General features: G+C 46.8%; 1 protein-coding gene across 2 annotated transcripts in view; it reads left to right on the top strand.

Annotated features, from left to right (window-relative positions):
- The window catches only part of COPG2 (coat protein complex I subunit gamma 2), a 118,107-nt gene that overhangs the window by 65,871 nt on the left and 35,813 nt on the right, over window positions 1-16,423 (top strand). For both annotated transcript variants that reach the window (XM_036078268.2, XM_078059567.1), the window contains exons 13-20: window positions 762-857; window positions 1,177-1,420; window positions 3,382-3,457; window positions 4,281-4,384; window positions 4,890-5,015; window positions 6,094-6,156; window positions 6,629-6,768; window positions 7,332-7,503. In XM_036078268.2, coding sequence (XP_035934161.1) covers window positions 762-857; window positions 1,177-1,420; window positions 3,382-3,457; window positions 4,281-4,384; window positions 4,890-5,015; window positions 6,094-6,156; window positions 6,629-6,768; window positions 7,332-7,503 — 1,021 coding nt within the window. The remainder of the gene's footprint in view (window positions 1-761; window positions 858-1,176; window positions 1,421-3,381; window positions 3,458-4,280; window positions 4,385-4,889; window positions 5,016-6,093; window positions 6,157-6,628; window positions 6,769-7,331; window positions 7,504-16,423) is intronic.

Raw genomic sequence — 16,423 nt, 5'->3', positions numbered from 1 at the left:
CTTTCCACATTGCCCTCTGAGGAAACTGGCCCCAAAACGCTGATGCTCTAGCTACTGCTATTGCTGTATTTAATTGTCCTTCATCTCTGATCCAGGAGTCTTGTGTTTTCTCTACCACAACCCATGAACCTGTGGCAGACTAACTTGTTAGCTTGCAAGTAGGGGAAAATCTCATACCGTGCTCACTTCTTGACACTGGTCTTCAAAGTTGTAAAATTTTCCTAGAAACCACTTTGTGAAGTAGTTCCTTGGTCATTTTCTGTTTCTTCTATGGAAATCGGTCTGTTTATGCTTTTTTAAAAAATTTATTTATTTGAGAGAGCATGAGCACGAGCGAGCAGGGGGAAGGGACAGAGGGAGAGGAGAGAATCTCAAGTAGACTCCGAGCTGAGCATAGAGCCTGGTGTGGGGCTTGATCTCATGACCGTGAGATCATGACCTGAGCCCAAATCAAGAGTCTGATGCTTAACCAGCTGAGCCACCCAGCCGCCCCTCTGTTTGCTTTTTATTTTTACTCTTCACTTTAAAACTTTTTTGTGCTTATTGGCTTGGAGCAAAGGGATGGGGTCTCTTGAACAAACTTCAGTTGTACATTGTTTTTTATTTTCCTGTGAGGTCTCCTTGCCTATCTTTCATGAAGAACCGTTATTGCCCTTCTAGATAACTAGCGTGCCACCCTAGCTTGCAGTAAATAAGAGGGAAAGTATGCCTTGTAGCTAAAGGTGTAAAAATGAACATCCTTTCTGTTTGTTTTCCCACAGGTGGTGGTTGTACAGGCAATTAGTGCCCTCTGTCAGAAATACCCTCGAAAGCACAGTGTCATGATGACTTTCCTCTCCAACATGCTCCGAGATGACGTAGGTAGACATGTTTTCAACATAGGAAGTTGCTCGCTTAAATTTTTATGATTCCCATGAAATATCCTACATAGTATTTAAAACAGCTCTATCATCTCGGCATGCCTCCAAAGTGGTATGCTTAATTCTGGTTGCTGTTTTATCGTTACATATGCTATTGTTTTAGTTTTCCCCCTTGGAGAAAAAAAAAAAAAAACACTTTTGTTTCTTTCAGAAGGGAAAGGAAATGAAATTTGAATATTAGAAGCTTGAGCCTGGGAGTAGAAGCATTTCTCCAAAAAGCGTCCTCAGAATGAATGGCAGTTTTCTCTTTTGCCAGGGAGGCTTTGAATATAAGCGGGCCATTGTGGACTGCATAATCAGCATTGTGGAAGAGAACCCTGAGGGTAAAGAAGCAGGTCTAGCCCACCTTTGTGAATTCATTGAGGACTGTGAACACACTGTTCTGGCTACTAAGATTCTACACTTGTTGGGCAAAGAGGGCCCCAGAACGCCTGTCCCCTCCAAGTATATCCGCTTTATTTTTAATAGGGTCGTACTGGAGAATGAGGCTGTCAGAGCTGGTGAGTCATTGGAACGCTGATAACTGATGTACCTGCTAATCTTTTGAAATGCTTGTTAACTCAAGGGGGTGGTGATGAAATTGGAAAATGAAGTTGCAAGGTCTATTTGACAGTGGGATCTTGGAGCATACTTAGGCCAGACACACTGCTCTTGGTCTGTACTACAGTTTCCATCCTGATTTCCGCCTTATGTTAGAGACAAATGAGCCCTGGCCGTCAGTACGATAGGAGTGCGGTGATGACGTCATGCGGTTTTTCAGAGTGAGAGCCGTCAGTATGAGTATCTATGAATTGTGTGTGTGTGTTTCAATTAAGTGACTTTTACACAGGTCTTAGAAATTTGTTTACTTCCTCCTTCCTCTCTAATCATTCCTTCCCCTTAGCATACGAACAGGTGAAAATCTCTCCTATTAAAAATTATAAACCCTCCTCTGATGCGTTGTTTCTTACTCGCTACTCACTAGACCTCCCCTGTCAGGTAAACTTGAAGCAGCTGTTACTAGCTGCCTCCATGAATTTATTCTCCATTTTTTTCTTCAACTCACTTTAATCTAGCTCTCTCCCTTAAAAGCCCTCTGAAGCTTCTATTTTTAAAAATTACTTAGAAGCTAGTTGGAAAATCAAGTCAGTCACTGACGTTCTTACCTTTGTTCACCTCTCACTCAGCCTGATGGACTCTGGACTAAACACATCTCGAAACTCTCTCTCGCTGTGGTGTCCACAGTAGCCCGCATCTTCCATCTCTCCCCGGTCTGATTTCTAGGGCCTCTCTTTCATTCCTTAAAATACTAGTTTTTCTTGGGGGTCTGTCTTACAACACATGCTCTCTTCTCCGGGGGTCATCTTCGGTGCTCCACTGGCGTGCGGTGACATCACAGTCCTGTCTCTTTCCTAAACCTGTGTGTCCACTGTCTCAGGCACTTCAAGTTCAACCCAGACGCAAATCCTCACCTTCACCATCCACTCCGTTGTGAAGACGGAAACTACTTCTGCTGTTTTAGAACTGCCGTCTGCCCTCTGACAAAATTCTGTCAATGCCACCTGCTGACGATTTCTCCGTCCTCTTCTGTCTCTGTTTTCACAAGGCTGCTCTAGGCTCTCCTCCCCCTCAGATGCCCGGCCGGTCCGACGGCGTGAGTCCCGCGGGCACCCGGTCTGTTCTCCACACTCTGCATACAGGATGTGCCTACAAACTGGCTGTAGTGCGGTCTGCTACAGATACCCACACTTAGCCCGTATTTAACGTCCACTCCTAAGAACTCTGAGGCGCACCCGTACCTGTTTTGTTCTCCCCCTGCTCCCCGGCGCAGAGCGTCCGCCTTAGCTTCGCTCGGCTGTGTCCATTCCAGTGTCGTACCCACTCTCTCTGCCCGGAATGCTCCTCTCCTGCCTTCTCCCCCTGGCGAGCGCTGCGTGGCCGTCAGGTGTTTGCACAGCTAGCGAGTGTGGGCTCCCCGGCTGACTTCTCCAGCAGTTCTAAGTTGCATCCTGGATGTAGTTCTCCCAGGACTTCCTCGTTATCTCTTCCCTCGCCTGTCTTCCGCACTAGAGTACAAGTCCTGGAGGTCAGGAACTGTGTCTTTCCTCTTTCCGCCCCCAGCACCTGGCACAATTCCTGACAAAGGTTAGGTGGGCGATAAATCTTTACTGAACGAAGTGAATTTAACAACAGAGTTTCTTATTATGCTTGGGGCTGCTTGTTTGAGTTAGAGCTGAATTACATCACTGTGATATACAAGGGGTTGTGGTCAGAGTGGAGGAGAGCTCATGCAAGAAATACATATGATTCTTGGAGGATTTTCCTATTCATAGCTCTCTTGGGCCTGCGGATTTCTAGTTATGCTTACATGGATCAAAGAAATAAAGTCAAGAAACACTCTTTTAATTTCTTTAATGATGATTGCTTAACTCTGAGAAACCAATACAGTATTTATGTTGTTTTATTTTATGCTTCATTATAGCTGCTGTGAGTGCTTTGGCTAAATTTGGGGCTCAAAATGAGAATCTTCTCCCAAGCATCCTTGTACTCTTACAAAGGTAAGTAAAACGATGTCTTTTTTTTTTTTTTAAAGAAACACCGTATGACTGAATAGAGAATTTATCAAATGCTTTGTGGGGCCTGAGAGTAGAACAGACAGAGTAAGTCAGGGGCAAATGGCATTTGTTACCTTTCTAGTAATCTTGTATGTGTGCTGTGTATGTGTAAATTTGACTCTGAATTTCTGTTGTGTGAGTTTGAGGAAGTAACTTAAATGCCCGTGCCTCAATTTGCATAACAGGGGCCAACTTCAAAGTGATTCACTGTGGAGAGTTGAAAAATCAGCTTTTCATGGTTTCTGTGACTCCCTATTTGATGAGGAAAAGACCTGCTTTCGCAAATACTCTGTGATTACATCTTGTAATTGAAGCAGAAAAATTACAGGCCAAAGGCTGGCCGGTTTAAATAAAACAAATTGTCATTTGAGTGGTAACAATGCCTGGATTCTGAATCCTTGTTAGTATCCTTGGAAAGCAGAATATTCCCGTCTCGTAATTATAAAGAAGTCTAAATCTACCAGGGTCATGTGGTTGCATATTCAAGAACAGACTCGCAACTGCTCTCTCGTGTTGTTGTGTCCTTCCTAATTATTCGAATGCCTACTCATGTCGTGCTTCTGGTTCGGAATGACCCTATTTCTTTACCAATTTAGAACAGTCTCCCAAACTTACGGAGATTGTAGGATCCACCGCTGGCTGTTATGGAGGTCTTTTATAAAGGTAGTATCAGATGGTCTGAACTGTGCCCTTTAGGTGTGATAAAGAAGGCTCTTGGCAGTTTTTAGGGTACCGTGACCTGCCCCTTCTGTGTCCCCCTGGACAGGTGTATGATGGATACCGATGATGAGGTTCGGGACAGGGCCACTTTCTATCTGAATGTGCTGCAGCAGAGGCAGATGGCACTGAATGCCACATACATCTTCAACGGTCAGTGAGAGCCAAGAATGGAGACAAATACACTTTTGTTCCCCAAATGGTGTCTTGGAAGCATTATCTCATGATTTGCATATGAGCCGACTTCATTAGGCAAAATGCTTGGTTTTTTTTGTCTTTGACTGCACTTTCATTTCTAGGGGAACCTAAAGTATGTAAAGGCCCAAGGAACATGGATTGTTCCTGGTTCTCCTTGAGCTCCCTCTTGGTTGGGTTTACCTTTTTTTCTTATGTTACAATTGTTCCCACATGGCTAAGTTGCTTTCTTTTCCGAAAGGTACTTAAAATTTGTTGGAAATTTTTATGCTCTGCTCTCATGCTTCCTTGGGCAAAATGATAAGGCAGTTTTATAAAATAGCTTCATTTTTAATGATTTTGGCCATAAAGTCTATGGTTTTACTCTACTCTTCTCTTTCGTCAGAAAACTTAGGTAAATACTACAAATCTGGGCCTGCCTGGATCCTAGGATTGTTATAATGCTGAGATTTCTGTTTCATAGGCCTCACCGTCTCAGTGCCAGGGATGGAGAAAGCCCTCCACCAGTACACACTGGAGCCTTCAGAGAAGCCCTTTGACATGAAGTCTGTTCCTCTTGCTATGGCTCCCGTGTTTGAGCAGAAAGCAGGTAGTGGGAACGCTTAACTGTTAGTTTTCTATGTGGTTTTCTATGTTTTACATCCATCAAATATGCTGTTAAGTGTATTTCTCAAATACCTCTTTTGTTTGTTTAATTGTTGTTCCTAAATCTTATGGCACTAAGATGGATGTATTTTTTTTAATTAGGCTTTTAAGTAGTTTTTTCCTGGGGCGCCTGGGTGGCTCAGTTGGTTGAGCATCCAGCTCTTGGTTTTGGCTCAAGTCATGGTCTCAGGATCACAAGATCGAGATCGAGCCCCACGTTGGCTCCGCGCTCAGTGGGGGTAGTCTACTTGAAAGATTCCCCCTGCCCCTCCCCACTCTTGCATGTCCGTGTGCGCTCACTCTCAGATAAATAAATCTTTAAAAAAAATTAAAAGTTGTCCCCTGGTTTTCGCATAGAGTATGAAACATTACCTAGATCGAGTGTTTTCTTCTTTTAATGCTAAGTGTTAACAGCATTTGAAGTTAGTGGTCACTGTGTGTCTCAGAACAGTGATTGTGCTGTTACCTCCTGTTTTTATTTTCTGAAATTGGTAGTTTCAGTTAATTTCGCTATTGGAGGTTTGTTGTGAAAGAATATATGGGACAAGATCATAAAAAATATTCCCAAAGAATTTCAAACTTTAAAACTCGAACAACAACCACAAAAAAAGAAAAAAAGTGTTTAGTGGCTCAAACTAAGGATGAAAGATATTATGCTGACCTTCAGATTTTTCAGTTTTTCTGTTGATACTATACCAGTAATTTTTCCTGTTTGAATCATGAGATTTGTTTTATAAATTGCTCCTCCTTTTAAGAGTAATTTTTTTTTTTGTACCTCCTGGTCCATTTAAAGCAAATTCTGTATTTTTAGGACCACTTTATTATTTCACAAAATACGTTCACTAAATACACTTTTTAATTTAAGCATCTCTCCAAAAAAGGTGACAAAGAACCTACTGGTATGATTGAGGAATAGCTCCTTATATATCTGCTAGAAGTTTCTGTCCTCATTTCTTTTGTCTGCATTTTTAGTTTGATAGTGGGAGGGAAACTCACTTGATTGCTCATATCTGTCTTTGTAGAAATCACACTTGTGGCCACGAAGCCAGAGAAGTTGGCTCCTTCCAGGCAAGACATTTTCCAAGGTATGATGATTTGATGTGTAGAAATAATAGTCTTGCATCCCAGGCATTGTAAATATAATGAAGTCCACTACTTTTATTCAAAGTGACTAATTCTTAGTACAGGAAATCTTTGTATGACTGAATATCTGTTGTTACAGGTGACAGTTGCTGGGGGCTACGTGGAGTCCATGGGACTTTTCAATTTCCAACTGCTAACTCACTAGCTGGGCGTATTGTCTTTACTCTGTATTGTGGTTAACAGGGAACTCAAATTCTACAAAATGAGGAATTTAGTTTCTTTTTTTTTTTCCTTGTAGTAATTCAGTATATAAAAACTCTCTTAAGAGATTATTTCACTAAAGCTTGGGGATATATTAGTTGAGCCTTCAACTGTGACGAAGGCAGTGGAAACTTAAAACATTTTAGGCACCCAGAGTAATGTCTGTTCCTTTCTCATGTTACTTGCTTCCTTCTCTTCTTTTTTTCTCAAAAGAACAATTGGCTGCCATTCCCGAGTTTATGGATCTGGGACCCTTGTTCAAGTCTTCTGAACCTGTTCAACTTACAGAAGCAGAGACGGAATATTTCGTTCGTTGTATCAAGCACGTGTTCACCAATCACATCGTGTTCCAGGTGAGGGACGTGCCCTCACCAGCTCCCATAGCGGCTCCATGTGCTCAGAGACGGGTATTGCTTCCCCTCTGGCTTATGATTCGAGCTGCTTTCTACTGAGAAGGGACTTGGCCTCATTTCTGGGGGTTTTCCTGACTCCATAGCTACAGAAACACCTCCATATGAGGGCTAAAATTATAAGGACATAAAACCGAAATGTCTGAAGGAGTCAGACAGCACGTAGAACCTCTTCAAAAATAATCCTCATTTAACATCAGGGTAAATTAAGTGGGTCGTTCCAAGAACTTGGATTTCAATGATTCTTAGCCATCAGACTTCTACCATCTTGTTTGGTAGAACTCAATCTCAGGAAAGAGAAGAAACTGACGAATAAGAGAAACAAAAGTAACTCAAGGCAACCCCTGTTGCCTCAAGAAAAGTCTTAGGAGGAGAGCTGCAGGACAGTTCAGAGAGGGAAAGGCTAGAGGGTTCCAGAACGGAGTCGTGGGTCACAGGTGGGAAGGAACAGCTTGCTTGAAAACAGTTGTTAGCCCTCATAACTTCTCTGTCTGCTGACTTTTCAGTTTGACTGTACCAATACTCTTAACGACCAGCTGCTGGAGAAGGTGACAGTGCAGGTGGACCCGTCGGATTCCCATGAAGTGCTGTGTTGCATCCCAGCCCCCAGCCTCGCTTACAATCAGCCAGGAATATGTTACACTCTGGTTCGCCTGCCTGATGATGACTCGACAGCAGGTACTAACCCACAGGAGGGAAGAGAGGGGAGTAAGAATGCGTTACAACTTGAGCTCTTAAATGTCTGGGCAAATGTGTGGGGTTTGGGAATATGGTTCTTTTCCAGAATGAAATGTAATGATAATGACGGTATGTTTATATTTATAAAATTAATTACTGCTACAGAAATATTAACTTTATAACTAAGTCTCTGAGTAATATTTGCTGGGCGTTTAATGTTAAAAACTGAATGTATATGGTGGTAGCTCAAAAAGGAACTCAGACTTCCTGGTGGAACAGTGTAACCACTAATGAGGGTTCAGGGACCTGACGTCTCCTGTGAAGGGTCATGGCTTCCTCATCCCTGATGTTTGTTTCTGGGCCATCCTGAGGACTTTGTATTTAGTAGGTCCGTGGCATTTTAAAGTAATTGTTTCTGGGGTCCTGTGGCACACGGCTGGTGTCTGACAGTAGGTCTCACCCTAATGAGTGGCTTAGCCAACTTCTGTGTAGGCACATTTGAGAAGGGCCTTGTGAGTCTCCTTGACCCTCTCTGCAGTTTTGAGAGAGGGGCGGGGCAGCCTATGAAGGAGGGCCAACTGCTAGGGCCAGTAGGGTCTACGTATTTGGGGTTTGAGGTCTTGTGACTGACCTTTCGTGAATGTCAAATATTTATTGTACTTGATTTCCTTTCCCATTTTCCCACCTGAATTCTTCTCTTCCCACATTCACTCCACATCTCGACACTGTTACCCAGTTTTTACAGAAATAAGCACCCGTATCGCATTTATGTTTTGAACAATTTTATTACTAGTACAGGAAAAAACAATTTTTACTACTAGTACACACAAAAAAACAATTTTTACTAGTACACGAAGAAACAATTTTTCCTACTGGTACAGGAAAAAAACAGAAGTTAACAAAATTCACAAATACTGGGGAAAGAAGTTACAGAGTTACAAGAAATCGTAAAAGTACTAGTAAATAGTTATCCCTGGTCATCATTCAGTTCTGTCTGGGGCTTAACCTGCCTTCTCTTAGCCCCTCTCCCAACTCCCCTTTTAGATGTTGGTTCTGGGAGCCCCTGCCCAATCTCCTCTGTGTTGGACGATAGACCAGGCTACTCACTCTAGCACGAGGTAGATTCAAGTTGGCACCATTGCTGGGTCTGAATCCCAGGTGGTTCCCTCTGGCCCTCGGCGGACCTGCACTTCTCTTCTGCAGCCACTCTGGATCCATAACCCCCTGGGTAGGAAGGCACTTTCTTATCTGGCCTCCAATATTTCTCTTTCAAGCATTTGGCCATCTGACTTTGACTTTTAATCACCTCCTTTATCCCTTTATGAAGTTTCTCTAGCTCCATCCCCTTTTGGCTTCACTTTCTCTCCTGGTCTGTTTCCCTCTGTCTAAAGGATGTCCACTAATGAAGCTGGCTGTACTCTTAAGTCAAGCTAGTTTTATTTACCCTTGTTCCAAACCAGTATTGGGGCCCAGTCTTAACATCGCCCCGTGGCTTTAGCCATCATCCTGGGAAACTGCATTTTATCATTTTTTTTCCCAATAGCCACCTCTCCTTTTTTCAAAACTCCCCCCCTTATTGTACTTCTAAGGTTTCTGGTTTTTTTTAAGGGATGCCATTACTTTGCAACTTAATTTTAAAGGGAAGTGAAATGCTGAACTCACTGAAGAATCCAACTCTTCCCAACTGAGAATACTAGCTCCTCCCATTTCCCCAGGTTCACTTGGATAATTGATAACTCAGGTGCCTCACACCCCAGGGAGTGGTCTTAACAGAATACAAGAAATACAAGATTACAATATCAAAATACAGAAAACAACAATATCAAAATTACAGAAATTACATTGTACAGGAGAAAACAACCACAACAATAAGAGAAAACATTTCTACCAAGAGAAGAAGCATAGGGAAGGTTTTCTCACCCCTCCTTTCTAAGGAGTTAATTTATTTTTAAAACGTAGATCTTACAAATTAGCCCAGAGGTTTCAACCTTTGGTCTGCTGGCTATGGACTCTTTTGCTTGGTGGTTTGTTAGTATTTTGTTTATAAAAATTTGGCACTTGGAGAATTTTCTTTGTTTCCTTTTAAACGTTTCAAAGGGTTTGCTGATTGGTGTTAAACTCTTGTTTAGAGTTATAAACTCTTGTCTTTGCATCTTGGAGAAAAGAAATGGAATTTTGTCCCAACACTTGGACCTTTAAAACTTAATTGTTAGTAGTCAATTTATATTTGACCCATCATATACCTGCTTAAAAACAAACTCCTTTCTATTCTTTAGTCTTGGTCAGAAATTCTCACATTTTTAATCTACGGCCAATTCAGAGTCTTTGCTGTGCAAAGAACAGAAGTGAAATACCAGGGCATAGATGGTAATAAGAGTCTTCTACCCCCCTCCCCCCCTTTTGCATTTTCCCCACTGCAAATACTATGAATTTTTCCAATCACCTGAAGATCTATACATCACTTCTACTAATTGCAAAAAGTATATTTTTCATACAACCACAGAAGAGAAAAGAAATTACACAGATTGCGATTTCTATCAACTTGAAAACTGTATAGCATAATAGAAAGACAGAGATAGATAGATTTTTGGGAGATAGATTGGGATCTGGATTTTGACTGCTACATATGGACTGGGTAACTTAGACAGATTATTAATTCTCTGTAAACCTTTTAGGACTGTTATAAGGATGAAATGAAATTAAATAAGATGATTAGCATGGTACCAGACACATAGTAAATACTCAATAAATAGAAGTTGTTATTGCTTCAATTCTGGAACTACCCACTTTCTCCCTTTATCGTCTTTAAAGTCAAGTCTTCCACAGTTCACAGGACACACAGCCCCCAACCTCCAGAGAGTTGTTCTAGCAATTATCCTGATCTTTGCTGCATCTTTAAGCTTTCTCTCTCCCCCTTACTTTATATGTGTGCAAAAAATCTAAACCCCATCTGACAGAATTTACCTGAACCCAACATCAAGAGGCTCCCGTAAGTCCTTCCTGCAAATCGTGGGCAGTGTGGAAAGAGTTATCCGTATCACAGATCTCAATTCAGTGAGTCCTACTGGTCATCTTCTGCCCTCCAGCTGTTCCTCCTTTATGCAAAAATGTTCAGAAAAGCCTTCAAGGCAGCATTCTTTCTTAGCGTCCTTTCCCATTCAGCAACTTTCTTTCCCCTGAGGCTTTACTGCACTCACAGATGACGTGTGCAACATTGTACAAATCTTTCCCCTCACTGGACCTCGAGGTTGGCCCCTGCCTGTTGAACTTTGTGTCCCCCTCCCTATTCAGAATCACTGTGACCCCTCTATAGCTTGTATTATGGGACCATCAGGCCTTAGGGCCTCACGCTTCTCATCTCAGACCACTTCAGCCCATTTACATAACTCACTCAAAAAGTCTGCAACGGAAAATATCCATCCTAAGATCCAGCTGAACAGTATATACACAGGAACCTCTTTCTCCTTCTGTCATGAGGGACGCTGATGACAACTCATAGCTCATGTCTGCTGCTGGGCTCGACTCTCTGCCGGCACTTCCTTGACCCCCATCCTCACTTGAGCTACTGCGGGATTCCGATGGGCTCAAACCACCGCCCCCCTCGGCCAATCTGTAGTCTCCATTCCATTATTTGGTGTTTGATATTAATCATATTAACTACTGACACTCTGGATGAACAGCTTCAATTACCTAAAATCTATCTCAGATTTTTTCACTTTACCTACCTCCAACCACTCACTGGGATCCTTATTCATGACCCTTCATGAAACTTTGCATTCTTCCAAGCTAAGCACATATTCCGCATTTTTACTCAAATACTAAAAAAGCAGGATAGGTAGAACATTATTATTCAACCACCACTTCCTCTGCCTCAATCACTAGAATGGGTATCAGTCTAGCCTTAGAATCAGTATTCCTCCAGTCTGACCCATTATGAGATTGGCCAAGATTACCAGTCTCCAATCTCCTTATTCACCTGCTCATTCATCTTGTCACCGATCTGGCTCTCCTCAAATACCCTGAAACTGCTAACATTCCCTTCTCTGCTTATTTTCAGCCTGTCTTCCCATCTTATTTACATGTTCCCTTGTCACCCCATCATCAAGGTACAAATCTTTATTGCTGCCTTTCTTACATGATAACATCTCTCCAGAAGGCAACGTAAACGTGGCATATCCACTCATTTCCTCTTGTCCCTTCTTTTGGCCTTAGGGAAAAACCTCTGCTTGTTTGTAGCACTCAGGCTTGCTTCCACTTGGGAACTTCCTCCTTAACCTACTCTCATCACTCAGAATTCTTCTGATGACTTATACGCACCTTCATCTTTGGACATCTGAAGCACCTTCAGGCTTCACTTCCTGAATTTATCTCCAGATGATATGACGTTATTCTCCTGGATCTACCCACTTCCCTGTGATTATCTGAGAGAGTTTGCATGCAGACACCTCTTTCCTACAACAGTTGATTTTTATATATTTCTCCCATTTTCCTTTATCCCATTAATGGTGATCAAGTTAATAGGCGTGCTGTGCATCATAACCATTAGAACATTGCTCAATAATTCCGAGAATTATTTAGTAAGTACACTGTCAGCTTAATTCCAATTCCATTTTAACCACTTCTCTTTCCATTTTTCATCTGCTCATTTCCATTGGAAAAACAGTAAATATATAAGTAGGGTGTCACCATTGACAGCATGCATATTTACCAGTGCTCGGTGCGGTGCTTTCAAAGTCCAGTGAGCTGCCCTGGACCACCCGTGCTTTATGCTTGGCTGTCCCATAGCCTCTCCCTCTGGGAATATTCTACATTGTCTATCGTCCCATCAAAGAGCGCTTGCCCGCAGATACAACAGCACCCACTTGTTCTCATATTCCTTAGCATGCTCCTGCCCTCTGGCCTCATTACCACACACACCTTTTCTCTTGCCCCCAGAGCTGCCGATGTCCCCGGATGGGAGTTCTTCAGGGCACTCTTCCATTCTCCGTGATGCCCTTTTACCAAACCCAAGCCCCTCAAGCCACCACAGGTTCTCTACTCCTCCACTGGCCTATCCCTTTGTTGTCCCATCTACTCCTGTGACACACCCTCGACCACCCTCCCATGGCGGCCCCAGACTCCACTGTCTCTCGTTTACACGCTGTGTGCGGGATCACTGTGCACAGAGACAGACCCTCGGCTCTACCCTCAGCATCCTGTCCAACTTCACCACCGCCTGCCGGGCACGTGAGGGAGTCCCAGCTCTGGTCCTGCGCATCTGCTCCCTACCTGACCTGCACCCTGGCTGACCAGCTTCTTCATCCTCTGGGTGCTGTACTGACTCCATCTGAGGCTGCCAGCCTCCCCGCCGCGCCCCCCCCCCCCCCATCGTACCGGAGGCCTTCTTGACTACATCCATTTGCTCGCTGTCTGCCTGGGCTGGGGTCCTTCTCCCCCATGTCTCACAGCCCTGACTCTGAGGCCGACCCCGTCACCTACCCCGGCTCAGGGGCTCCCTGCTCAAGCGTCACCTCTCTGCCCACCTTCCACCCAGTGACTCTCACCCGAGGACCCATGACCCCCAAGACCGCCTATCAGCATCATCGTCTGGCCGGGTTTTGGGGTTTGCTTTTGTGTTTTTTGGGGTGTGTTTTTGCACTGAGCAGAGCACTGCTCCCCCTCAGATATTCTGATAGGCCTGCCTTGGGGGCCATGCCCACAGCCCCCCTCGGGTGAAACCCCCCCCCCATCCTCAGGAAGAGTCACTGCAGTGGAAGCCCACCCGACCTCCTGGGCTGCACTCCGCCCTCGCGCACCTCTGGCCTCCTGCTTCCATCAGCGGCCGTGAACACTTGTCCTCGAAGCCCAGCACCGCCCCAGATGATGACACTGGCCCAGCCTTCTGCTCTTGGATCCACCGCGTTCCTTCCATATTTACTCTCTGACACTGATGGGCCCCAAACCCCAGTGTGCACTAGAGCATCGCTCTCTCCCTGACCACCCCCCTCGCCGCCCTGACACCCCTCGGAGGTTGTCTCTTTCCCTAGGTTTTCCCTCTTGATAAAAGGCAGTGACAGCATGCCCCTGCAGAGGGGGCCCCTCACGTCCCCACGTCCCCACGTCCCTCTGTGACTCCTGCCAAGCCCACCTTTCCTTCCGCCTTTCCTGCAGCTACTCTCCTGTGCCCTCTCCATGTGGATTCACTGGTTTTTCCCAACCTCTCTTCAGTGTGTACTCATCACCCTCAACACTGGATGTCTAATCAGTCCACAAGCTCATTTAAAAAGGTGCTTATCTCTGTGCCTGGAGTTTGGCCCGTGTCTCCCCAGCCCCCTCTACACATACACCCATTGATCCTAACCCCGCCTTCCCGGCCAACCGCATCAAAGCCAACTCCTATCACCAACTCCTATCACCAACCCCGTCCCCACCTCCCACCCCGTCCCCTCCGGATCCGTAGTAAAGAGCCTGGCCGAAAAGTTCCACCCTCGCCACCACCACGTTCTCTCCTTCCCTCCTTACCCAGGCCACCACTCAGGCTGCCGTGGGCTGGCCCACCTCTCGGAGCTTCCCTCTGGGAGGCACCTCGGAGATGGGCCAGGATGCATTCTCTGCCACCTCCCTCTTCTCTGCTCACCCTGTTGGTGTCCAGCCTGTCCCCCCTCTCCTCCGTCCCCTGGGTGCCTCCCTTCACCCTGCCTGTCTCTGAGATGTGACCCTCCCGTCACTCTGCATCACGGCCCCATTTGGACATTCCTTCCTGCAGCCTTTCCTCACGGGCTGCATCTCTTCCCTTCCTTCCTCAGCCCAGGGAAAGCACCTGCCTCTCCTCGAGGACCCACGCGTCTCCAAGCTCCCCAAAGCCTGTCATGTAGTCCCATTGGGTCATCCCTTCACCTTCGGGATGCGCGCCCTTCCCGGGACCTGCTCTCAGCCCACCTTCTTTCCATCCCCTCAACAGGCCATGTTGTCTCTGAAACCATCTGCTGTCGCTCGTCTGGTCCTTCCACTGGCTCTGACCTGCCCCCCTGCGTGAGGCTCCCTTCTCCCTAGCCTCACCCCACCTCCCCTTCCTCCTCCCTCCTCCCTTTCAGTCAAGCCCTTGCCCACGGGACCTTACCCCAGACCTGCACTTTCAGCTCGTCCTCCTTCCCTCACCTGCCCTGCTTCCATTCCTTCTCCCCTGGGTCCCCTGACGCACCCCTGCCCACCACCTTTGCCCTGCACACCCACTGACACTGTGCAGCTCCCCCTTTGTCCTCCATCCCGCTTGGCCACGTGATTTGGAGCCCATCCTGTTGCTCTCCATCCCAGGGAGCCTTGCCACGTCTGTTGTCCACCCGATGAAGCCTCTGAAGCAAGTGTCCCCAGACCTGACCATCCCGCCCCTTGCTCTCCCCCGGGCCCCTCTGCTGCCGACACCATCTTCCTGGACTGAACCTGTGGCACCGCACCGGTTAGTATGTACAGTCCCTGTACGGTCCCTGCCCCGGACCAGCCCTGTGGCCCTCCAGCCCCCCTGAGGTAGCGCACGCACATTCCGTGGTTGCTGCGAACTTCCACTTCTGCCTTGGTTTCCACACACTCCTCCACTCTGTGCATCTTTTCTACCCACACAGTGGACTCCAACCACATGAGTCCATCCCGAGTCCCTGAAGGGACCTGCCACAGGTCTCTGTGCCAGACTTGTCTTACTGTGCCATGCTGCCGCTCTCCCTCTGTTGACCCATCGTTGTGGTCCCCTTCCCCTCCTGCTCTGAGGGCCCTAGTCTTCAAATGTCCTGCCCTTGGCATCTCAGCTCTGCTCCTATCATCGGGCCTGAATACCACACACGCCACTCCTCTCCCTGCCTACGCCATGCTGACGTCCCCGACGGGGGCTCTTCAGGACCCTCCCTCTTTTTAGCACTGCCCCCCTTACCGTCCCTGAGCGCCCTGCACATTCATGAGGTTCTCTGTCCTCCTTCATGCTGCGTGCCCTTCCTCTGCCCATGGACTCCCCTGACCCGCCTGCACCCCTCCTACGTCATTCGTGGCTGCTCTCTCTCCCTACTGGATGCAGAAGCATTTCGCACAGTCCATCCTCTGCTTCCTCTCCCACTCTTGTCTTCCAGAAACCCTCTGCTTCTTCAGCATCCCATCCCACTCCCCCTACCACCTTCCAGTCCTGCCATGGGTTCAGTGGTCTCTTCCTGCACATCTGCTCTCCTGACCTGTCCTCATGCTCTTCTGCTGCCAGGCTCTTGGTCCCCAACCTGCTATACTGAACCCATCTGCTCCCCAGTTCACCCTAAATACTCTACCCTTTTGTGTCTACCATCCTGGAGACAGTGGCTGCTTCTCTGGACTTCTCTCTCACCTTTCATTGTCTTCATCTGCCCATCACTGACAGGGTTGACTCCTGCCCTTTAAATGAGCCTCTACCTTGCCCACGTCATCCTCCCACCTCTTCCATGGGTTCCTCACGCCCTGGTCCCCACTCGGGGGGCACGGCTCCTGGTCTCTCCACTCCTCCGGACCCTCTGCCACCCTCTCGGCACACTGCACTCCCTGACCCTCTAACAGGCCTCTCCCGCCCTCCCTGCCAGGCACCCTCACCTGTCCTTTGTCCCTCTTCTCGCCCTTTGGACCACCCGTCCTCTCCCACACTCTCCCCCTGCTGCAGACGGCTCGCCTGCCCCACCTCCAGGTCCCGGCTCGGTGCCCCCTGCTTGGCGTCTCGACTGCGTACGTGGCAAAGGGACTGTCCCGTGACCTGAGCCACCTGACATTCCTGCAGCCACCCTCTGGGAGTCGTCCAGCTGGACTCCGCGGGCTTCTCTGCCGAGCGCTCCCTTCTCCATCCCTCACCCGCTGCTCAGCCCAGTTCAGTCGTCTTTGCCTCAGACGCACGGTACTGAAGCCGCACGCTCCGGCCACTCCCATGTCCCTCCGCCTTCCT

The sequence above is a fragment of the Halichoerus grypus genome, chromosome 12 (genome assembly GCF_964656455.1).
Source record: "Halichoerus grypus chromosome 12, mHalGry1.hap1.1, whole genome shotgun sequence".
Taxonomy (NCBI): Eukaryota; Metazoa; Chordata; class Mammalia; order Carnivora; family Phocidae; genus Halichoerus; species Halichoerus grypus.
The sequence above is the reverse complement of the archived record's forward strand: the minus strand, read 5'-3'. Positions and strand labels throughout refer to the sequence as shown.